The following is a 24,943-nucleotide window of genomic DNA, read 5'->3' on the forward strand; positions in this document are numbered from 1 at the left end:
AGTGGTATGCATACTAGAACTTAACAGTTCTCAGCTGCTCAGATCGCAACTTCTGAAGCACCAATTTTCAGTTTAGACTTATTCACACATGAATCGCAGCAGCAAAGATTAACAAACAACATAATCCTTTATGAATTTGCCTCACTTTATATTTTTGGCAGTATTTGTTAGGCAACAGGGTAGGCTTTTCCCCCATTTCCACTGACAATTTCATTCATTTTGTTGCTTCCTAAAGTTTAAAAAAAATCAGTGTATTCATGCTACAATTATTTTCATAACAAATTATTGTGTTTTCATGTCATGAAGCCACATGGGATTATGCTGTATACTCTACAAAGAACACATTTGTCTGTCACTTACACTAACAAGTAGACACTATTCATCACCCTCTACAGACTTAAGATTGGCCCTGTGGCCCTAACGGCCACACACACCGCAAAGAGAGAAGCTTTTCCACAGATGCCCTTTAGCAAAATTGCCAAGGAGTTTTCCCTGGGAGCTCATATTTCAAACTGTGAATCACAGGCAAAAGTGCTGCAGTTGGTTAATGTGCTCAAAATATTATTGCAAACATCATCCGAGCAGCCGCAGAATGAGGACACACAGAAGCACACTGGGGTATGAAAATTCAGCAAGTGTGTTAATCCCATGGAAAACACACACACAGGGCTGCTAATGTTTTTTTTTTTTTGTCGTCAGTTTTTGGAAATAACATACAGGTTCATCACTACCAGTAGGGGGCTCAGTTTAAGCTCTACAAATAGTAAACTGGACCATTTGACTTTTTCCATTGAGTACCAGGAAATTGGTCACATTGATTGTGAAATACACAAAAATAAGCCACTAAACGTGAACATGTACTGCATCAAATAACACATCTTTTAAGGTCAATCAGTCCCCTGAGCAACACTACAGGAATGTTACAGCTTGAAGCCTTTCTTTGTATTGAACAAACATCATGCTAAAATACCAACTGTAAAAACTACCACAGGGAGGAAAACTAAGAACAGGCTGAACCCTTGTATGCCAGGCCTTTATCGTTCAGTGATGCAGGAATGCGAAGGATGCTGAGTGTCCACCTGATACGGCTGTGCGCCCGGGGGAGGGTCTCTCCAGTCTCCACTCTGCCGTAACACGGCCCAGCTCTGGCAAGCAGGCAGGCAGGCGGGCAGGAGGGGGAAGCGCATCCTCTGAGAGATCTGCTGGATATATGATCGTCGGGGGACTGTAGACGCATTCCTCAGCTCCGGTCAGACGATTCGACAGCTTCATGTGTTATTCTCGAAAGGAGATAAGAGAAGAGACAGGCGTCGGGTCCGTGCACGGACGATACAAGCCGACATCATCAGCCGCTGCGACGCGAGAGACTAGGTCTTCGCAGTGCTACGGTAAGATGTAGGAAAAAAATAAAGCGCTGAAATCAGCCAGGGCTACTTTTCCGTGTGTATTTATGTGCTATTTCCCCTCATGTATTCACCAGTGTAGATTTTTTTTTTAAACCGCTCCCCGGCGTCCAGTGAAGCTTTGATGCATCAGGCTTTTCGCATCTCTTTTAATTAAACCATCACTGCGTTATTTTAAAAGCAGAAATGCATTTGCAACGCCAATTCGCCACAGAGGGAGATACAGGTCATGGAGGCAGGACATATTTTCCCCTTTAAGCTGTCATTCCTGAACATGGTAAACGTGGACTATGGTAAATATGGGTTAGTGGAGCAAATCTACGCGCCCTGCGACTATCAGGATGCCATGTGTGATTTACATTTGACATTTAATAGGATGTACTCAGATATAACAATCTGATTGTGTGTGTGTGTGAGTGTGTCATGTTCAAATTCCAATTGCACTTGAACAGTGAAAAAAATCAGAACTGTTGTTGACAGAAAACGCAAAGGGGGCGAGTGCATAGTATATGGTAGTAGGCCTTTGGGCTCGTTTGTAGTGGATGCTGTAGCTTACTCACTATGGGCTATTTACTGATGATACAAGAGAGTGTAGTACTGCTTTAGTTCATGTGTTTTTATATGGTAAGATAGTTTGTGAAAACCTTACAAACGTTTTTTCCATAATTCTTGTAAATTGTATGGTGGCATAAGTAGTAAAGGCAAATTAGTCTGTTTCCACAGTAACACACATTTAACTGTCATAACTGTTACAGTACTCTAAATGGTCAAAATACCACATGATTGAACTTGAATTGTAAACGATCCTCATTCACCATAACCTCATTTACAATAACTTAACTTTCAGTTGCATCCTTGATGAAATGACCTAGTAAAAGCTGATGCTAATTTTGGAATTACCTCAGAATACTGGGCCAGTTAGCCCACATCTTTGACACCCTGGGAATTCACAAGCCATAGTTGGGCACTTGTTAATACAAAGATTAATTTCTTGATGATGACTTTTCAATATTCTGAGGTGAGAATTGTAAATGCATGCAGCAATAATCCAAACGTATTACATAGCGATGCACATAAGTAATAAAATAAATCAGATCTTTCAGGCAGTTCATGGGCATTGTCTTCTGTGAACGTTTATACCATCATTTTAAGTCATGTGTTTACATTCCAGCTGTCCCACTCAAGAACAGTGCCATTGTTGATGTAACACAGTTCATTGAGTATTGCTCAAGTTGCAAACACCGTAAAGTATTAGCATTTATTGTAGGGAATCAGGATATTGGACATTGTTATTGATGGGCTGACTGACATGCATTGGGGCTCACTCCAGTGGATGTGATATTGGCATTCAATAGACAGTGTTGGAACTGCAGTTGCATGTATACCCTTGTGCGGTAGATTTAGTTGTGCATGTTGTGTTTACTATTTTTGTACCATTGACTATAGCTGCATAAGCTATCCTCTAGTGGAGTCAGTTTTTTTTTTATCTTGTTGCTACAGTAGCTACTCTGACCTGACAACGATCCCGTCACAGCATTGCCTAAAATGACATAAGTTTACATAAGGCCGTTTAAATTAGTGTAACTTATTCTGAACTGACCCCTTGCACTGTGTATGTGGGTAATTCTCTAATCTGAGCGGTCTGACTTCTTTGTCTGTCTGCTGTCTGTCAACATCTGTATGATATAAGAGGATGATGAGGATTATGTGTATGGGCTGCATGTGGGCACTTACTTTAGCAGTGTGGGTTGTGTGTTGGGATAAATAGATGAGAGCAGCCTCATAACCTCATGAAACACTTAAATGGTCAGCACTTTGCAGTTTTGCAATTTTGATTATGGCAGATGTGTTAGCTGATGATATCAGCAATTCATTTTTTGGGAACATACGGTACAGGAAGCCACACATGTACATATACTTTCTGGATTTTATCAAGACCATATTTAGATACACGCTTTCTGAGTGTGCTTTTATTGGATTCCAAGCTATTTCCAGTTTATCATATCTCATATTCATACACAGGGTCAATTCCAAGCTTGGCTGCTTGTTATACTACATCAAAGTTTTGTATGTAGATTTACATTGATGTAGATTGACTTTGTATGACGAGGAAGTGCTTCTGTTATTGTCTATCAAGAAAATAAAGCAAGTATTCATTTTAGTGGGAGCTACTGAACTTAAATACTATGGGCTGTTTTAGGCAGCGCTCATTGCGAAAGACTCGGAGATTGTAGAAAGCAAAATTTGGCAGGGCTATTTTAGCTTGAACAGTACTTTTTTTGGGTCAGAATGATGTTAAGTAACTGTTTAAAATATTGCATCTAACAACATGTTCCTCAAGAAAAATGTTAATGTGAACTTAAGTGGCTGGTTTCATAGTTTTCACACTCTATGCCAGTGATCGTAGATCCCATTAAAAAAAAAAAAAGCTTACTTGTTAGCTGAGCTGCAGAATGAGTGGTGAAGCTGTAATTGCAATGATCATCATCTCGTGTCCCTGGTTTCATGTATTTTATGTTCCAGAAGTGTCATTTCCAGAGTCCTCAAACTGGAGGCCAGAGATTACTCAGCTCAACCTGCCATATATAAAAATAATATTTTTCAGCTATTTCCCATGGCAGCAGCTGCTCATTTTAGAGAACAGGCATTTGAGGCCTCAGTGGACCATTCAGTTAGGGTTAAGAATTTGTGTGGGCGGAAAGTTGTATGAAGTCTTATATTTTTGTAAGAGTCAATTGTTTCATCCGCTCGGTCTGAAATGTCTTTCTTTCATGCTGTAAAAAGCAGTCAGCAGTTTCTCAGCAGGGGGGCCTCACTTAGTGGGGGGCCATAATCTAAACCTGTATTCAAATGTGAAACATAATCTTTCAGTAGCACTGGTGAAATAAAATCTACATTTGCTCTTTACATTAAGCACCATCAGTCCAGGTTACTAAATGCATGTTCTCCCATGGATACATCAGGAAGCTACATGGCCTTAGTATTGGATTTTTGTGTTAGACTGGCAACATGAATTGAACTCATCGGATTTGTGCAGGAATTACTAATATTTTGGTCAAGCAAATCATTATTAGAATGATTAGAAAAAAAAGGAACAGACTGAGTATTTACATTATAGGTGCTGAGCTACAGTATTCAGTTTTGCCTGTTTTTGTATGAATTAATGATTGAACCACAGAGTGCTTGGTGATGACTGCACTCGCATAAAACTTTAATGAACTCCACGTTTCCCCCCCGTTAGTCAGTGGGCAGAGTGGCACAGAAAGGAAATCGTTGTGCCTGTAATAATTGAATGCTATGAGCAGGCCTCAGATTTCATTGGACCTGAGTTCAAAGAAGAGTAAGGTTTTATGCAGAACTGAAAGTACCAAGTCCAAGTGCCGTACGAGCCAATAAAAAACAAAATAAGACACAATAGAATAAGCAGGAAGTTACAAATACAAATCAGTAAAAAAGTTTTTTAACTGTAGTAAGTAGTGTGCATAATAAGAATCAGACAAATTAGAGCCACAAGCACCGATGTCATCATCAGCTTACTTGGAACTGGGTGGACTAAATGATCTAATGTGAGAATATTTTCTTTAGTACCTCTAAATCCAAAAGGTTAAGTTTTTTTAAAGTCTGGTATGTTTTCTAAGACTGCATTCTTGAGTCATTTTCATTTGGATCTACAGTTTGAAGAAATGGGTGTTAACCAGGCAGGAGCTCATTAATTACATCATAAAAAGTGCATCGAGTCAATTTTCTCCCATTACCTCATACCAGGATTTGAAAGGCTAGATAACTTTGCTTTCGCTTCATTTATTTGGAGGCTTGTATACTGGATAACATGTGTGTTTTTAGTGCAAGTTAAAGCCACTGCAATTATAACTTGAAATGAAACACCCATCTGGCAGTGCAGACTTTCTTCCATAATGCCTCTGCAGTTGTTAGTTTCAAATGCTTTCAAACATATCGTTTTTCTAAATGACAATGTTGAGAAAAAAAGGACAACCTGACACATTTTTAGTTTAATCCCTGTGAATGGATTATCCTATATAGGGGCCAAAACCTGTAAAAAAAGGGATAAAAGTTTAGTCTTTGGCGATGACTATATTATCCAAAAGAACAATTTCAGATACTCTGACCACAAATGGGATAATGTCCCATATTTGACCCCCATAATTGAAAAATGATGTGTTCGACAGTAAGCAGGATAGTCCCATTTTATGTTTGTGTTTAACCTTTGACCCAGCGTTTTTCCCCTCCTGTAAAATAAAGTTTTTTCGTGTGATAATTCCAATTTTGGAAGTTGCTCTGTCAGTGTTTTACTTTAGTCACATCACACTGAAATTTGATCCAATCTAAACATGAGAAGGCCTTTGAAACTTTAAAAAGCTGTTCTGTGTTAAGTGTCAGACTGACTCACAATGATGTCAGCGAAAGCTAAAAACCCACAACATAAAATGTTACCAAAAATTGTTTTTTGAAATGTGAGTAGAGGTAGTTAAATCCATCCCAAAGTTGAAAATACACCAATTAATTTGGGTAGGTTAGCGAGTTCATGAGCTGAAAATAGTGACAAACCTATCACCCTAAAATTGTAACTACAGACATAGACTATCTTTCCAGTTTAGTACGCTATGCATATTTTTGGTGCTTGACCAATATGTTTTTCCTCAGCAGCCAGTGACATGTTGTTGTTTGTTAAAATGTTCAGATGATAAATTGTGATAAAATGAGACACAAAAGTCCAAATTAATTTTTATCAAAGCAATAACATCTTCATTTTCTCTTCTGAAGTTCTGCTAATTCTATATTTATTATCTGTTTGTTGTTTATTTCTAAAAAGAAAAAAAAAGAAGCTTAACGCTTATAAATAAATGTCCAAACTGCCTGAAACTGCAGACTTACCAGCAAGTGAAATTTTAGGAATATCTATAAATGACTATCTCATTGATTTGTGTATAAGTAGGATCTTATCAACAAAGCCTTTGTTTTAAACAACAGAGAAAAGCTGGAACATGTGTCTTGAAATGTGCCAAAAGTTTAGAGGTTCAGTGTTAAACCTTAAGAGCTTATTCACAAAGAGTGACCCGAGCAGTTTTATAGTTCTCATGCTTTTAATGGAAATACTGTATTACTATGCCAGCAGCTTTGAAACATTTGGAAAAGTTGAGCTCAACTCAGAACTGGGCAAAAGAGGTGCTTTCCATACCTTGTTCAATCATTTTTCCTCAGTTCAGACTGTTGGGATCATCCAGCTGGATTTGGTGACTACTTCACCTCCTCTACTTTCTACAGCATGAATTTGTGTCTCATATCTGTCGGCGGAAAATCGGTAAAAGCGACAATGTTTTTTTTTCCTCAAACTCTGGCAAGACAATAGAATCCCAATGTCACTGCCCAAATAGAGACTAATTAGTTTCCGTTTACTCGTCACGCGGAGGTGTTTTTGTGTCGTGTAAGCGCATTAAAGGACAGATTCAGGATAGCGTGTGGTGAAAACTTTGATTAGACAAAACTGTTTGTGAACACTGCTGTCATGTTTAGTGCTTAGAATTGAGACAAATAGCTTATTAGTGCTTTTTTTCTGCAACATTTGATTTTATAAATTGCAACAGAGGTCGGTGCTGAGGAGAGCACTAAACTGAAAACAGATATTGGACATGCACGAAACACATCCACTCCCACTCACCCAGCTGATTAAATGCAGTGCAGTCAGAGTGACTCATAGCAAGCATGCATGCCCCTACTGATTCCACTTTGTCATGCATTTATGCATTTTAAGATTTTTCTTTTGCTTTAAAATCACCCTCAAATAGTGAGTTGAAAATAAACTGCCTGTGCTGTTGCTTAACAATATCATAGATATCATAGCATTTGTGTTTGATTGACACATTTCTGACAAACTGCTTGCTCTTGATTTTCTAGGCTTCTATGATCTTCTGTGCCTTTATGCCAATCTGAGGCCGTGACAAACCTCAATGAACCTGAGGCAGCACTTTCCACCCGTGTCACCTCTTCAAACAGTTCATACCTAATCTCGATGTCCCAGAGGATGTAAACAGGCGAAGGACAGAGGGTAGGAAACCCGGATAAATACAAACAAGAGAGGAACTGGAGTCTCACTGTTGGTATGGACTGACGGGTCAACTGATAGCAGATCACGGTGGCTTTGCTTGAAAGTGTAAGTCTTTTATAACAAGCTCATTCTCTTTCAGGGAATCAACTGAAATTCAGTCTATTAACTGGAAATAATCTAATCTAATAATGACAGTGTTTCCTTTCTTGATGCAACTAATTGGATTTCAGAGTAATCTAAACATGGTTAAAAGGGGGAGATAAAGGGGGAGATAAGGAAACATCATTCCCTTTGTTAGGTATCTTTTGTGTAAAAGATGTTGCAATATGATGTTTCCCTAATACTTTTATAGATGTTTTTTTGAAAGGCAGGCTTGATGCTTAGCCTCCTCTATAATACAAAAAAGATGCATTTGAGGAGACAGCTGTGCAGACAGACAGTGAAGCATCATTCTTTTCAGTACTATTGTGTACCAAGGATGTCTTCCATTAGGGTTGTTATCTCTGAACTGAGAATCTAGACATTGATCTCCTGCAGCTCCTCTCCTATCCCTTCTGTTGTCATCTCTTGTCTCATCTTTCCCCACACCACTCTGCTGCCACAATTCACTGACATGTATTTGTGCTCTCTTCCCATTCTTTTCCTTGGCACTTGACAGTGCAAGTGGTGGCTGTGTTGTCTGGTATTTCTTTTCTTTTTCTTTCCCACAATGCCTTTGTTCCTCTGTTCCCTGGAAGCAAAATAATCTTTTATCTTTTTGTGTACAAGACATGCCATATATTCACAAAGTGTGAGTCTTTGAAGCCGTAGCGAGCTGTGAGGAAACCGTAACTGTTTGAGAATATTCTTTACTTTTCCCATTACTGTCCGGAAGAACAAATGCTTTTCACTGATATTTAGAAAGTTCTTCAGCGCTGGTTCCGTTGCTTACAGAAGTGTTACTGATGGACCTTGCGTATATATTTTTTTAAACATGTGCAGTTTTCAGATATGCGGTGGTTTAATTTGCAGTAGAGGCTGGTCAGTGAAGATGCTATTTGTTTAAAAACCATAAATTATACAATGATGATTAATTAGTCTTCATATAATGGAAGTCTGTGGTGTGAATTAGTGTATATTTTGGTTAAATGTTCATAAGTTATTGCTGATATCCTTATTGATAAATATAATAAATACTGAAAATCTCTACTGGATTTGAATATAAATCTATTCATTGATTTTTTTCCCTTTTTTTCATGTCATCCAGTTAGTAAATCCACAGACTTTTCTATCTGGTGCCCCCCATGACATATTTATATTTTGGGTGACATCCTTAATTAACTATTGGTTAACTATTTGAACATGTCAAACATAACATGAAAATGAAGCATTAGCCCCTTAAATACTTTCTGATTTGCATGTTTGTTATACAAATGTCTTATGTGTGTATTTTAGACATTTTCTCTCCACTTTCTGAAAGAACACATATTATGGAATTTAAGTAGCCGATCAACTCAAATTGTGGGGAAAAAAGTGTTTAACCTGCACCGTTTTGCCTTACATCTAATTAAGTCACTTCTTTATTACCATTTTGGCTAAATTAATGACATTTCCTTACTTATTTTGTTTTAGTGTTAAACTGGTGGCTGATGTTATCAGGTTGATGTTAGTGCTTTAACTAGGACTAGTATTAAATCATCCATTATTGGCAGTTTTTTTTTCTGTTTTATATATATTCTCTTTTACATAATAATGCTAACAATAGAAGACATAATAAATGCCAGTTGGTTCCCGTTGGCACCTCGCTGCATGACTCTAGGGAGGTAACATTTAGATGCTGCTTTTTCCATGTTCGAAAGCCCTTCGAGGAAAAGATATGAGGGACTGCTGAGGGAGATGCATATTGACATTTCTAGTTGAAATTATCAACATGTATAAAACTACATTTCATTGTGTTGTACTGTATTAAACCATCACCTTGTATGTGGAAAAAGCTTGAATGTAAAATGTATTGGGAGACCCCTGAGAATGAAGAAACATAAAGATCCTGTATGACAGGTCCACTTTTACTTTGTTTTCAAATTCACTGCTTCAATAAGACGCTGAACTGTTTAACAAGGTGAATGTATTTGTCACATTTGTTACATTTATTAAAAAAAACAAGTTTTCCCAAAATGATGCAACAAATTACCAACCACTACAATAGTTTTAACATCCTTTCCCCTGTGAGATTATATCATATGACAGTTAAGCTATAAACTATGTAAAACTGCAGATTTTGCCTCAGTTTTGAGGTTAAAATGCAATGCCCAGTGTCATAATTCTTTGTAGTGGCTTCACATTGTGAAAACAGCATTGTAATCGTATCTGTGGAGGAGTTGACTAAAAGTCTGTATTGAGTCCTCGTGATATAAATTGCACTTTGGAGCAGGTCAGCAGAAATTAAATATGGTACAAATCATGTTGCAGTTACTCTAGTTGCCAGTAAGATTTAATAACTGAAATATTTTTAGATCTAAGAGCTCTGAAATTGATTTAAAGCTTCTGCACAATTGTTATTATTCAAAACACTATTTTTTTACTTCTAAGCTTTCAAAGAATTAATGAAAAACTATTCTATCACTTGCACATCACCATTTATAGTTCTCAGTAAAATGTGCACGTAATTGATTTTCTATGAGGTGTTTAGCCAAGGTCGAGGTATGATGGATGCTTTAGATTATTCTAACTTCAGCCAGCATTAGCTTTAACACTCACAGGGCTATGATTGCGTGGTCTGGTATGAGTAATACGTTATTGAAGAGGATGCTGTCAGGTCACATCTATTAATTTAAATTTAAAGAGACAGTCGTTTAAAGAACTGCATAGGAAACTACTCTCACCTGGGTTGGCCACATGTTTATGTTTATGTATGGAAGTGGTTGATACATTACTTTTTCCTGTGTAGCTTGAATTAATGATGAAGACGAGTGAACAGGCTGACTGCAGGTCTGCACAAGGAAAAAAAAAAACACATTTATGTGGTTGATGTTCCCATGCTTCATGTCAGATTGTTTCCAGCTTCGTGAGAGAAAAGAGATGATGGCGATGTTGAGGTTAGCCTAACAGACCTTTTAGGATGCAATGAGTCTTTTGATTTGACAGAGTTGCAGTATAGATAATGAGTTGGCTACAGCAGGATATGTTTCTGAGGCTGCAAACATTTGAAACTCTCACACAAGGTCTCATCTGTGTTCTCAGAGCAAACCGCATAAGTGTAAAATAATCTATAACCCTCCAGGTTCAGTGAGAAAGCTATGCATCCTGAATCTTGGCATTAAATCATACATGGATGGTTTATCTACAGCATCTAAACTGGTGTCTTTGTCAAGATGGTGATAGTTGAGGAAATCACAGAGTTGTAAGTATTCATTTTAGAGAAAATAAAGCAGGCTAGGAAAGAATGATGCACTACCTTCTTGGATCAGAAAGATTAGTTACTTGAAAATGGGTCTCTCCGGCAAATACTCTTTCATCTGAGTGTCAGAAGGCATCGTCTGCTAGTTAATATAAATGATCTCTGAAATAAACCCTGAACACAAGCCATGCCCTTCTCAGGTCCACTATAAGTTGCTGCCACCAAGAAGCTCTGACAGTTTAAAGTCCACTGAGGCTGAGCTGATGATGTAAAGATAGCTTTTAAAAATGAGTGCGACGTGATAACGACTTTGTTCCAGTGTACGAAAGGTTGCAGTTTCACAATAATGGCTCAAACATTTTCCAATATCTATATTATACAGAAAGTCGACGTTCCACAGCTTGCTTGTGTTTACTTGAGACTGTCCCCCACACAAATATGTCCCCTATGGGGTGCTTGCATGCCAAAAACGGATTAAAATGACTGTTTTTGCACTATGCAACCTCTAGTGGTTGTAATAGCAATTGCCTGTGTGGTGATTCAACGTTATGCATTTTAACCACAATCTTTCTCTAAACCTAACCAATCAATGTCATCATTTAAACCCAACCAGGAAATGACAGTGTTTGAAGTGAAAAACCTGTTTTCATTTGTTGTTTTGAACTTGTGTCATGAATACATAAATCATCCCTCTAAACGTCTTTAATGGTGTAAACAAAAAACCTTTATGATCACATTATTTTGAGGACTTGTTGGTTTACTTGGCCCTGAACATTATTATGGAGATTGGAGGGTGTTGTGACAGAATATGCTAATCCACAAATGTTAGTGATGCTCTGACCTAATTCATGAAAGAGATCACAACCCAGACAATATTTTAAACTGTCATTTTGCTTTTCTACTTCCCTTCCCATGCTGAAGCTTTCTATTGCGTTTGCACTGTTCAAGCATTAGGGTTAGTAGTTAAAAGTACATGGTTAGGATTTAAATTTATCTACATGGTTAGGGGTACATATTAGGTCTTGCTTTTGCTGTTGTAAAGCACTCTGGGTAACAATTGTGTTTCAAAGGCACTATATAAATAAAGCTGAGTTGAGTTCAGGTTCCAAAATTTATTTTGCGACAAAAATCTAGATGATTACAGTTTACAGTTTTTTATGTTTTTATTTTTTTAACATTTATCTGTTGTGGTTATAGTACAGTCTTCTTCCCTCAGTGCAAAAAATATATCTAATGTTACTTCCTCATCCGGTAAACACATTATCTGAGTCAAGAATTTCCTCTGTTGATCAGAGGCTTCACATTGCAGGATTGACACTTAAAACTCTTTTTATAGTTTTCACCACTTCCTCTGTCTCTTTAAATGCACAAATGGGCATTCAGGGTACATCTGACTGACCATTTAAAAAGTATTAAACATATTGTTGCTGTTAACTTCCCTTTACCCATTTCCTAGCTAACTTCTGTATATACATTAGCTGCCAGAAGATGACAGATATGCATTGGCCTGTGCAGTGACCCATATGTGCAGCATGCCCAGCAGCATTGAGCTGTACAGTGGGATGGGGGGTGTGCGTGGATATGACTTGCTCAGTGGGGGTGACTGGGAAACAGGTGCTGGCACTGTCAGCTTGTTAACACTGGAGAGAGAACTGGCTCCTCCAACAGAACGCGGCACATATGCAACACATAGCCTGTGGCTGTGTGACATACTGTATGTGCAAGAATGTGTACATGTGATGTGAGATAAGCAGTGTGCTCATTGTGTATTTGCAAGCAGTAATGATTATGCGATGCTGTTTTTGGTTGAAAAATGAGACTGGCTTTAGGCTGGCTTGTGTTTCTGGCCTCCTCTGATTACTCCTTGTGTGTAGATGTGTGCCTGCACGAGTGTCAGCATCCTCTGTGTTACCCTATGTTTTACTACAAACTGCATAATTTGAGAAACACTGAGCCCCTAATTTGTTGTCCAATAATGCTTTCTAAGTTTTTACATAAATTTTGTTTTGAGCACATTGTTAGAGCATTATCATGTAGCTCAGTTTTCTACAAATGCTTTGGGAGCTATTTTTATGTGAAACCCCTTAGGGTTGTGAGGAAGAAATTCTCTCAAACATCACAAATTAGGCCCCTAGATGACCCATTTCTAGAAGAAGTAAATTGACACAATGAATTATTCCATCCTTTCTTTTGGCCTCTATAACAAGAAGGGGACTTGGAGAAGCAGATAAATTGGGACACAGTTCTTGTGACTCACATTTATTCCATCAAAGCCATTTAGGCGGATTTGACCTGTTTGGCCAATTTATTCTGTGATTACTTATCCTCTTATTTGGAGGATGGGGAGGCAAAAAAAGGAAATGGATGTGAGTTTTGGAAAATTGTCTGCTTCACTTTGGAGACACAAAAAAACACCAGTATTATGTGTCAGAATCCATTTAATTTAGGCATAGTTGTAAAAAAAACAAACTTGTGGCTCTTTGCCCCAAATACATCACAAATAGCTTCTGGCAATACAGTACAAGGATGAAGGAGGGAAAAAAGCAGTTTAGAATAAATTATGGTTCAGAGTAAAAGGAGGGAAAGAGAAAATTAAAGAGGCTACAGCAAAAGAGGAAACTGCCCCCCTTCAAAAAGTCAACATATGATATCCTTTTTTATTTGCACAACATTCTCAGCCTGTTCATCGGCATCATAATTCCCTTTAAAAAAGGCCATTGGAATTAGTTTTTAAATATTTTAAAGTACTCACTATGTTGTCTTTGTGTAACCATACAGGTTGCTTTGGCATGCTGCACGGCGCTGCACATCAAAGACAACACAGCAAAATGAGATGGCTTCTAACAAATACTGCTTGAGCTAAACTCCACGGGGTCCACCGGGGATATGGTTACTGTCACCTGTGGGTTAAAGCCTCTTCTCTGGTTTGATGTCTGAATTTTAGGTTATTTGATGCTGCTCTTTCATGTCAGCCTGACAGGACACGGCTGCAAGCAGATTTCCCATAAGGACTTAAACTGCTCTGCAGAGAGTCTCGCAGACATCACTCTCAAACAACATCAAAGCGGAGCTTCCATCTCTGCCTTTTGTATACTGTACCCAGTTACAGATGGATTACCTAATGGTTTGGTGCCGTCTTGTGGAACTTATGTAGAATTACATGGTTTAAAATCTTTGCGTAAATGTGATTTTTTTATTTTTTTCCACAGTGACAATGGTGTTGTTTCTGATGGGAATCTCTGTGGCTGTGAATTATTCATCTCATGAGAACCAAACGGCAGGTAATTGCTGAAAATACTGAGAGTTTATGTTATAAAAAAATTGATTTTTTTTTTTTAACTGAGCCGAGTTAAACTGAAATAAATGTCCTAAAGTTCTGGAAATATATTGTAAATGTATTTCCTCACTAATTTGTTTGATATACAACCCCTTTCTTTAAAAAGTTTAGATAATGTGTGAAATTATAAAGCAATAATTTACAAATTATGCAAACCCTGTATTTAAAAAAGTTTAGATAATACATGTTTTGAAATTGAGAGGATTTATATTTGATGTCATAATGGTCTCTAAAAGGTTGTTACATGTTCAACAAAATGATTTTTTTACAATTGGAAGAAAGAAAGAAGGAAATAAACTACATGTTTCTTCCTATGTATGTATGTATGTATGTATGTATGTAACAGTTTTGTGTATTTAATCATTAAGGAACAAGACTGAAAAGCAGTATGAAATGACTATAATCTTTAGGCCCTTTGGCAGCATGGCAGTCTGATTCTGTATGAACAGATCTACAAGAAAAAGAAAAAAACAGGAATACAAGGAATGACTGAAGCCAAGTAGAAACAGTCCTTTGGTCTGACCAATCAAATTCTGAAATGACTTCATGGACTCTGCATCCTCCAGGCTACAGATGAGAGGAACCATCCGGCTTGTTAAATCAAAGAGTTGAATGATACTTATATAAAGGTTTGAAGCAAATTATGCTGTTATAAAGATGAGATTTTTCTAAATTAATTTCAGCAAGATACTGCTGAAAATCTTTGGTGCACTTTATTTTGAAACTGAAGTGGATGGTCTCCTCAGTTGCCAACAGTGTATCGAGTGTCTCTGTCAGACATGGATCATGCAACACAGTGGTATATATTGTTTACTGTAGTTTACTTTTTTTAAAACATAGTGCTTGCATGTCAAATAAATGTGGGGTTTAAATGATTTATAAGTAAATCCACTGTTATTATTCACACAGCATCCAGACTTGTTTAACAATGCATTTGCTTGTGTGGTTTCTATTTCTGTCAAAACTAATATGTTTTTTATGTAGATAACCCCACTCACCAGGGAGCTCATGTGCTTCCCTCAACACTGGTCTTATCCCTGCTTCTTATCATCGTTGTCCTGCTGACAATCTACTGTCTGAGGTGAGTATGCCTACACATACACACTTAGTCTTTAGCATGTGCTTGGGCATGGGAGTAATGTGTCGAGGCAACAGAGTGGGGGTGGTCTTTTCAACAGGCGGTGAGCAGGGGCTTATGGGTAAACAGCTGCACCCCAAGTAAGACACCAAAGAAAAACAGCTAGGTCAGATCAGGCCACAGACACTCCCTCGCTGACAGGCCGGCAAACACCAGGGCAGGATGAGACGGAACAGCTTCACCTCACTGAGATGGTTGATATTGGTTTTGGCATTTGTAATTTAACTAATTTAGTATAATTTAGTTTAATAGCTCTGTCTTTGTGATAGGGATCAGCTCATTTTGACTTCCTTTAATCAATGGTTTCGCTCTTTTCACTTTTGTCATTATCGTAGGTTCAAAAACCACAGGAAAGCTCTGGTTACATCTGTGGATAAAAAGATTCCAAATGGCTTCTTGGAGGAACAAGGTACTCTTGTGCTATACTCAAAACAATCACCAGAGCATGAAATTGTTAACCAGCCTTTTGCCATTTTTTATTTGATTTGTAAATTTACACTCTTCATGAACAAGGATCATAATTTGAATGCCAGCTGGAAAGGTTTAGGGAAGCCTCATAGATTTCATAGCACATATGGAGCTGCATTAACTTTTTCTTCCAGTGAAAAATAAATTAACGGAAAGGCCAAATTCTGAGCTGAGGTAATTTTGCGCAGGAACACCAAGTTTATGAGTCAAGAAATCATTAATGTCATGTACCCACAGAGGTACGAAATCTAAATTGTCACCAGACTTGTTTTTGCAGGTGCTGTGCAAACTTGTAATGCTCTCTATTGGGAGACGTTAACTGTCTGACCGCTATATATTCCTTTAAACACAGGAGAGCAGACAGTGGTCCTCCTTCCCAGATCTCCCTCGCCATCCAAGAGGTATTTCCCCATCCCTCTTGACTCGCTGGAGGAGGAGTACAGGATACGGTCTGCTGACGATGGCAAGCTCTTCAGAGAAGAGTTCAATGTAAGTATATGTGGTGTGATGAAGATGTTTGTCCAGCAAGTGCACAACAAGTATAGAAAACAGCAATAAAATGTTTTGTTTGTAGGCTTTGTACCTGTGGCTTTATTTTCATCTCATGAGGATTGGATTTTCTCTTTATAGTCACTGCCATGTTACTACCACCACGGGTCCTTTGAGGAGGCGAGCAGAGAGCACAACAGAGAGAAAAACCGATACCCAAACATTTTACCATGTGAGTGAGGATCTTCATTGTATTCTGCCACAGGTTCATTAGGAAAGGCTATACAGCCTGAAATAAAACACTGCTACTTTTACTTTTTACTTTTTTCCCTCTCTGTTCCAGATGATCATTCAAGGGTGGTGCTATGTCATCTTGATGGACATCTGTGCTCAGACTATATAAATGCATCTTACATAGATGTGAGTGTTCACCCCAGTTGAGCTTTTAACAAAGATGTTTTTTTTTTTTGAGCATTCACAAGACATGTATTTTTTTTGTCACAGGGATTTAAAGAAAAGAACAAATTCATTGCAGCTCAAGGTGAATACAGAAAGAACACAATTTCACACAAGCAAAGAAATTTAGCTCCACAGTTTTTAAGATATTTTTCTTGATTCCGTTTCAGGCCCCAAGCTTGAGACTGTGGCCGACTTCTGGCGGATGATTTGGGAACAGAAAACTGCAACCATAGTAATGCTGACAAATCTAAAAGAAAGGAAGGAGGTATTTTCCACTTGCACTGCATTCTTCTGATGCTTCAGACTAAACCTAGTGATTCTTTATGGCTCTAATGCACAATGGGTGAAAACGCTTTTGGATTCTTGTGACCCAATGTCATGTGCATAATTTATTTGACCCCCTTCCTAACTGAGAATCCATGCAAAGTGTAACCCAGCAGATTACTTAGCATTGCATTAAATTCAGCCGCAAAGGGATAATTGAGTGCTCAACAGCAGGTTTGATGGGGCAGAATAGAGGCAATGTGGATCAATGATGAAATAATTGTTGATAAGATCCTAAGAGGCTTCATGATAATTAGATAATCTAGTTAATGGGTTGAAATGTCACTGTGAAGACCTTATTGACTGTTGGAGTCGGAGAAAGTCACTGTGATTGCCTTTGAATTGGATTGTGAGATACACACGTCAAATATGAAATTGTCTATACACACACACAGAGAATAGATGCAGCTGTATAACCTCAATGGTATAAATAGAATTTGTACAATATAGAGGCAAGAAAGATAATCTCCTCATTGCTGCGATTTCCTCAACAGGAGAAATGTTTTCAGTACTGGCCAGAAAAAGGCTGCTGGATGTACGGAAATGTAAGAGTGGCACTGGAGGATATCACTGTACTGGTGGACTACACCATCAGAAAATTCTGTGTCCAATACGTAAGTGAAACCTAAGTGTTTGCATATTAAAATGATAAAATGTAGAAATGATATGTGTGTTTTTAAGCTCATTATGAGCAGTCAGTAAATGTTTAAAATGAGGGTATGAACACACATCCATACCTTCTTACTTACTTAGCCATCTTCACAGCAAAAAGACATGTAGAAATGTAATTATTTATCTGGAAAAAAGGTAACAACAATAAAAAACATTAAATAAATCTTAAATCTTTTAGTCAAACTTTCAATTAGGATATGAAATGGAAGCTCCTTTTTTTATGTTCCTCTTTGTTCGTAATTGTTTTCAGAAATAAAAATGTACCCTCAAAATAGATAGATACGATTTAGCAAATAAAAGACTAAATACATTTCCATTGAAATTGTGTAGATTTTAGTAAAATGAAATCTGATCAGATGAATGAATTAAAACCGGTCTGAAAACCCATTAGAAAATATTAAAGGATGCAGATAACAGACACAACATAATTTATCAGCAGGCAGGTGTAATGTAACTTATGATAAGCACCATGTAACGTTCTGAGTTTATTGTTATTTGATCCTTGGAAATTCATGCTCAGACAGTGTTGTTTCTTTCCCTGTCTTTTTGATTGCCAAGTTGGATGTCAGCTCAGTGTACTGCGAAGCCCTCAGATTTCAAAATTCACTTTGTTCCTTCTCCATCTGAAGCCAGACAAGCGCAGATATCCTCCCTGACTCAAAAACTGTGACTGCGCTGTAGCTTTTCTGTACAAACTGACAGACTGGCTGCTTTTACATGTAGCTCTCTGAACACGGAGCAACCAAGTGTTCAAGAGAGTGAAATTATGCTCTCTTGAGTACGAGGCAACAGCAACCCACTGTTTGATAATTACACTCTGTCCCGAAAAGCACAATGACTTAAAATAAAAAAAGACAATAATTCAAGGTTCCTTTCATTAGGTGACTATTCTTCACTGTATTATTTATGCTCTGCTGTAAACCTAATAGCAAGGCAGCGATGGACCCCGACCCCCTCGGCTGGTCACCCAGCTCCACTTCACCAGCTGGCCAGACTTCGGGGTGCCATTCACACCCATCGGCATGCTGAAATTCCTCAAGAAGGTCAAGGCTGTCAATCCATCCTATGCTGGATCGATTGTTGTGCACTGCAGGTAAAATGTATAGCATGAAGAAAGCTAGGCTAAGGCATCTAAGTACAGTCGTATAAGAGGCATCAACATTTATTCAAATCATTAATGAGGAGGAGAAAATACTTTTGGAAAGGTCATTACAAAAAAAACCATTTAGAACTAAATGTAAATATTGGTATAACGTATAAAGCCTTAAGTTAGGCTGAATCTAAATTCTCTAATAGAATATTTGTTTGACTAATGAGAGCAGCGCCTCACCAAAGAAATCTGCTGTTGCCTGTACCAACTGCTGCAACAGGTGCTCAGGGAGAGGGATTGTTGTTTTTGAGTGGGGCCCACAGATGAAGCTCAACACCCCACTGTGGAATCCAGGCTCTCTGCTCCCAAACGTGTAGTCTGCTGAAATGACCCTTGTAAATCTATTAGGGGCGTGTTTGGGCTTAAGAAGTGAAGCACTTTTACATATGCTCACAGCAGTTCACAATTGACTCCTTTGTTGGAAGTAGAGAATATTATGACTGTAGAAGAGCATTAAAAAAGTATGTCATTTAAACATGTCTCATTTTTGTTATATAACAAATAAAGATCGCACATTATAGTCCATCTACATTACTGTAAAAGCTTTAGCACTTACTGTATAAATATATGTGTGTGGGATTGTGTTGTACTGAGTTCTTTTGGTCATTGTGTTCAGTGGTCAGTGTTTCCTAGCTACATTTGGCTGTTTGTTACAGAGAAGGCGTTCCTGTTGTTTGTTTCCACAGTGCCGGAGTCGGGAGGACTGGGACATTCATTGTCATTGACAGCATGATCGACATGATGCACATGGAGCAGAGAGTGGATGTCTTTGGCTTTGTGAGCAGAATACGAGAACAGCGCTGTCAACTTATCCAGACAGATGTAAGAATTGACCCCTTCCGACCTGTTGTACCTTGAACTGACAGCTCAACTCGCTGCTCTCCTCACAACATAAACAAGCGAGAACTTGGAAACCATGTCTGTGATGCAAAAAAATTGAAGGAAATAGTTTGGCAAACTAAAGTACTACTTCTAAGTTTTCCCCACCTTGTCATCCCCTTTCTTCCTCCTCAGATGCAGTACTCCTTCATCTACCAGGCTCTGTTGGAGTATTATCTGTATGGAGACACAGAGCTAGATGTGTGCTCTCTGGAGGGCCATCTGCAGAGGCTTCACAACACCAGGGCTCCCCACGACAGGCTGGGCCTGGAGGAGGAGTTCAGGGTATGAAGGAAGAAGCTCCCTCTTAAACATTTTAGTCTAGAATGAATCGTCCCCATCACCCTGAGCCCTGCACCATTATCATGGAAAGCTAGCCCTGGGTGCTGCTCCTGGCTGTAGTTACATAACTAACAATTCCCTGGATCAATTACAACTTTATAAGGCACCACCATCTGCCACCTAGATTTTACTTATTGTGAAAATATACCATTTTTCCAATATGGTTTTTTCATGTTTCCAAACATACTGAATGGAATCTTCTTCCCTTCCTAAAGGAAATGCATTTGTCCAACCTCTATGTTTCTCCTTGTTAAGGTCACAAACAAAGATTTTGATCATATTAACACGCTCCTGTTTTCTATAATCAGAAGCTGACCAACGTCCGTATAATGAAGGAGAACATGAGAACCGGGAACCTGCCTGCCAACATGAAGAAGAACCGTGTGCTTCAGATCATTCCATGTAAGAACTACTCTGATATTCCGAACAGTTTCATAATACATCACATCCAAGTAACATCAAAGTATCACGCTGCTGGTGATTTTATAGACGCTGTACACTGTTTTATGTCTAATCAGTTCATGTCTGTGCGATCAGTGACATTTAAAAAGGGAATTCATTTTTATTTTAAGTTGTGAATAGGGTGGGAAGAGACAGGCTGTCTACAACTTTTACACTGAAATTCGATATAGACTGTGGTGTGTTTGGCTTCAGTAACTATGCATAAATTTTAATTGCCTGCTTTTTTTCCTATCAGCTCTTTCAAACTTTTATTTTATTAGGAATGACTTGCGGAAAGTTTCTTTTTCTTTTCTCTTTTTGCAGATGATTTCAACCGTGTAATACTCTCTGTGAAAAGAGGACAGGAGTTCACAGACTACATCAATGCCTCCTTTATTGATGTAAGCACACCCTCATGACCTTCTATATAGATTTTCCATAGAAGTATAAATAAAGCTCATTGTTTCCGTTACAAACAATGCAAAATATTATGTTTGCTGCACTCTAAAGTGTTGTTTACTGGATGATATGCCCTCCAGGGCTACAGGCAGAAGGACTATTTTATCGCAACCCAGGGCCCTTTGTCTCACACGGTGGAGGACTTCTGGAGGATGGTGTGGGAGTGGAGGTGTCATTCAATCGTTATGCTCACCGAACTTAAAGAGAGGGAGCAGGTACAGTATGGTGTTCATACATGAGTAGGGGCTAAGAAGCAAAGTAATTTCAGTGATCTTCTTTATTCTCTTCTTTTAGTCTCTTAACATTTCCGGACAGTTTGTGCATGCATTCCTTTGTTTGAATAGCTTTTCAGTCTGAAAAATTCTAAACAAAAATGGTATGAATTAGTCAAATGTAGCCTAAGTGTATTTCCATCTGACCTTTTCAACTAGGAAAAGTGTTTCCAGTATTGGCCATCAGAGGGCAGTGTAACATTTGGAGATTACACAGTGGAGCTCACTGGAGATACACAGTGTGAAACCTTCACTCGCAGAGACATGATTCTCACCTACAAACCAGTACGTAATTTCATGTTTTAATTAAATTATATCATTTTAGTGTAGCGGAGATTTCAAAGTGACACATTGCACGCCCTTTTTTTTTTTCTTTGAGGTGTCTTTATCTACATGAAGCAGTTTAAAGTTAAGACATTTTTATTATATCTGCTGCTCTAAGGTGAATGAAAAAACCTGTGCAATTTGCCCATCTCACCAGGAAAAGCAGTCACAACATGTCCGCCACTTCCACTTCCACGGATGGCCTGAGATTGGAATACCAGCCGAGGGAAGGGGGATGATTGACATTATCGCTGCTGTGCAGAGGCAGCAGCAGCAGTCTGGAAACCGTCCCATAATTGTACACTGCAGGTGAGGAACTTCAGTTTGACAATTCTACAGCATGATGAGCATCATCAGATGAAAATTTTGTCTATACTAAACTATATTATACGTCAGTCCACTCACATTTTTTTTAAAACGGACCCTTTCATTTTCTTTGAGCTTTTGTTAACCGATTAGTTGAATCTTTGAGGAATTCCAATTTTATGGATACATTTTTTTTCATTCTTACAAATGTCTGTTACAATAAATTGTACGTATTTCCTCAGAAGACCTGGTGTTCTATGCCTAAACCACTTATGTGATCCCTTATAAAGACTTAGCTGTGAAAGCTTTGATCAGAACCTAGCTTCAGGTGAAGTGATTCTAAAGAAGCATGCCCCGATGGGATTGATCCAATCCACTGATTCACAGTCAATTAAAACCTCTCAAAGTGAAATCTCCTCTGACTCCCACTATGATTAATCTGATAAGATGAGCTAACGACAGGAAATGGTGTCATCACTCTCTTCTATTCCTTCATCACCACTTGTCTAAGAGGGGCTTTTTAAAGCTTTTTCTCAGTCCCAGGGGAGTGGGGCTAACCCGCTGCAATCCCTAACGTCTCTCTACACTTTTCTCTTCCGAATCGCGCATCGCTCTCGCACTCACTCTCTGTTTCTCTCTCTCCCCATCCCACCATCATTGTAAACATTGACTCAGTCAAACACTGAGCTTCCAAACTGATTAGTGTTAGCGTTTGGATTAGCCTCTCTTTAAGTGAGGATAATTACTAGCACCATTACACAAAGGTCACCTTTTCTCTTGCAAACTTTTCAAGTTAAATAGAAAACAGATGTGCAGAGATTACAAGAGTTGCATTGCAATTTTGCCATTCAATTTAAATAAATGGAAATAGAAACGCAATCCTAACTGTTACCAGCTCATTCGCAGTTGTACTTCTTTAAGAGACCTCAGATTTATAATAACCAGTGTCTGAAATTTGTAATGTAGATGCTGATAATTCCGTACTTAATGTCCTCAGTGCTGGTGCGGGGCGGACAGGCACCTTCATTGCTCTCAGCAACATTCTAGAGAGAGTGAAAGCTGAAGGGCTCCTGGACGTTTTTCAGACGGTCAAGAGTTTACGTATGCAGAGGCCACACATGGTTCAGACCGTGGTGAGTGGGAATCAAGATCATTTCAAACCTGTGGTGCAGAATCTGACATCTTATTCACAGTTTTGTTGTTTGAAACAGTTCCTCTCTTGTATGCATGGTGACGCTTCTCCTGCTTGTCTTTCCTTTCAGGAGCAATACGACTTCTGCTACGGAGTAGTCCAGGATTTTATTGACATTTTCTCAGACTACGCCAATTTTAAATGATACAGAAATCCATGTGAAGTCATTTTCTGTAAGCATCTGTCAAAGTAACATTTGCAGTATTTTGCTGAATGTTGTTTTCTAAGGCTTTTTACATTTTGCACTCAGTAACAGAGCTATGAAAATGTTGTAACATACTGTAATATAACTGAACACGTCTCTTACACAGGAGAGCTTGTCTTTTTCACAAATGTTTGATCAGAAAGTACCCAAATGTAAATTTAAAAAAAATAAAGTGGTGACTCAATTGCTTATTTGTGTAAATTAGCAATGCATCGTTTGTATTGCAAAGTTTCTTTTATTTGTTGCACAGAGATACTTTCATTTTCTGCTTTATTTTTACCACAATGCCTTTTAGTTTAAATTAGTGTTGTATTTGATGTTGCCCAGGCAATACTGTCAGACTGCTGTAGAGAATTAATTGTGTTCGATAGATAGGATAAATTGTTCAAGACTTGTTAATGAAAGAATTTTTTGTTTAATTTGTACATATAAGGACCTATATTTAGCCCAAACAGAAACATAAAATTCCATTCACATTCATTTCTGTTAAATGCTGTAAATTACCTCAATTCTGTCTGGGAATAACTTAACAGCTGCTGCCTGTTGCAATTTTATTCAACCTCACCAACTTTCTTTTTTAGCCTGTGGCAATATCACTTAGTGGATTGCCTGACTTGGCAAAATGCAATTAGCCCACATTGGAAAAGGCAAAAAATAGCGTGTTATTTCATAAATTCAGATGTGTCATGACAGCCAAGCATCACATTCTGCTTGAAAAAAATCATTTTTATACACTTCAACAAGCCAACTTTACACTTACATGTTTGCATAAAGTAGTGCCATATTGATTAGACAGAGTTCTAATCAAGACAAACTTGTCACAACGTGACACAATTTTAATAACAAGCCAGACTTTTACGTATGTTTGATTTAGATATAGCAGATACATTTTTAAAAGTGAATTCTTTTCAAATAGTTGTTTCTTATGTAGATCATCAATTAACTGCTTGTACAAAGTGTTTTTTTAAGAATATAATATAGATACAAACTGCACCCTGAATGTAGTTATTGAAATGAAGAAAAAAGGCTGATAATTGATGCTGTTGAACTGTCCCCTATTATAGAAAATAGAGATGGAAAACATCAGGGACAATGAAAAGCACTGATTTCAAAATCCAGTGCTTGGCCAACTGATGAAACATGCACAGACAAGATATATAGCTACAGAATTAATTCATTATAAACCTCAATGTTGCAGCAAAAACACAAACATTTTTGCAAGGTTTCTGGTTATCTCATATATTAAGGACAGAAATTTAAAGCTTGAGTGAATAACTTTCTACTGTGTTTCTACCTCCATTACATTTGTAAGACTGGTTTATACGCATTGCTCATATTGTTCATTTTATCTACATAGATTTCCACTGTGGTCATTTATCATCACTAACTGCATTATTAACTTGGATATATTCTTATGTTGAAGGAATAACAAGGGTTATATCAGTAAGGCCTTCCAGTTGATGTTACAAATGCACAAGCATCTTGTTTCAATGATGTTTCTGCCTTTTGTATCTGTGCAGATGTGAACATCTATTTGTTTGCTGAAAGCAAAATCCAATAAATTATTGATGGAGATAAATGTCGGAGTTCATCCAAATATGGTCTTTTTTTTACTATTTATGCAAGAATGCATTCAGTATATA

General features: G+C 38.0%; 2 protein-coding genes across 2 annotated transcripts in view; both read left to right on the forward strand.

Annotated features, from left to right (window-relative positions):
• The window catches only part of edrf1 (erythroid differentiation regulatory factor 1), a 447,039-nt gene that overhangs the window by 235,161 nt on the left and 186,935 nt on the right, over nt 1–24,943 (forward strand). The window lies entirely within an intron of this gene.
• Nucleotides 1,117–24,868, forward strand: LOC140312943 (receptor-type tyrosine-protein phosphatase epsilon-like). Its single transcript, XM_072390837.1, has 21 exons — nt 1,117–1,388; nt 7,317–7,572; nt 14,053–14,124; nt 15,165–15,261; nt 15,654–15,727; nt 16,139–16,275; nt 16,417–16,507; nt 16,619–16,695; nt 16,780–16,816; nt 16,902–16,999; nt 17,553–17,672; nt 18,660–18,823; nt 19,567–19,702; nt 19,895–20,044; nt 20,410–20,503; nt 20,867–20,943; nt 21,082–21,216; nt 21,433–21,558; nt 21,755–21,906; nt 22,901–23,036; nt 23,166–24,868. Exons 3-21 carry the CDS (start codon nt 14,058–14,060, stop codon nt 23,238–23,240), a joined length of 2,043 nt encoding a protein of 680 aa, XP_072246938.1. The 5' UTR covers nt 1,117–1,388; nt 7,317–7,572; nt 14,053–14,057; the 3' UTR covers nt 23,241–24,868.

The sequence above is a fragment of the Leuresthes tenuis genome, unplaced genomic scaffold, assembly GCF_036924035.1.
Source record: "Leuresthes tenuis unplaced genomic scaffold, fLeuTen1.0.hap1 SCAF_8, whole genome shotgun sequence".
NCBI classification, from domain to species: Eukaryota; Metazoa; Chordata; class Actinopteri; order Atheriniformes; family Atherinopsidae; genus Leuresthes; species Leuresthes tenuis.

Excerpts from the sequence above, each read along its gene's own strand:
- LOC140312943 (XM_072390837.1), top strand. The coding sequence starts at position 14,058 with ATGGTGTTGTTTCTGATGGGAATCTCTGTGGCTGTGAATTATTCATCT. Across the intron at positions 16,508-16,618 it reads ATACCCAAACATTTTACCAT|ATGATCATTCAAGGGTGGTG; the intron begins GTGAGTGAGGAT and ends TCTCTGTTCCAG. Across the intron at positions 16,817-16,901 it reads CAAATTCATTGCAGCTCAAG|GCCCCAAGCTTGAGACTGTG; the intron begins GTGAATACAGAA and ends ATTCCGTTTCAG.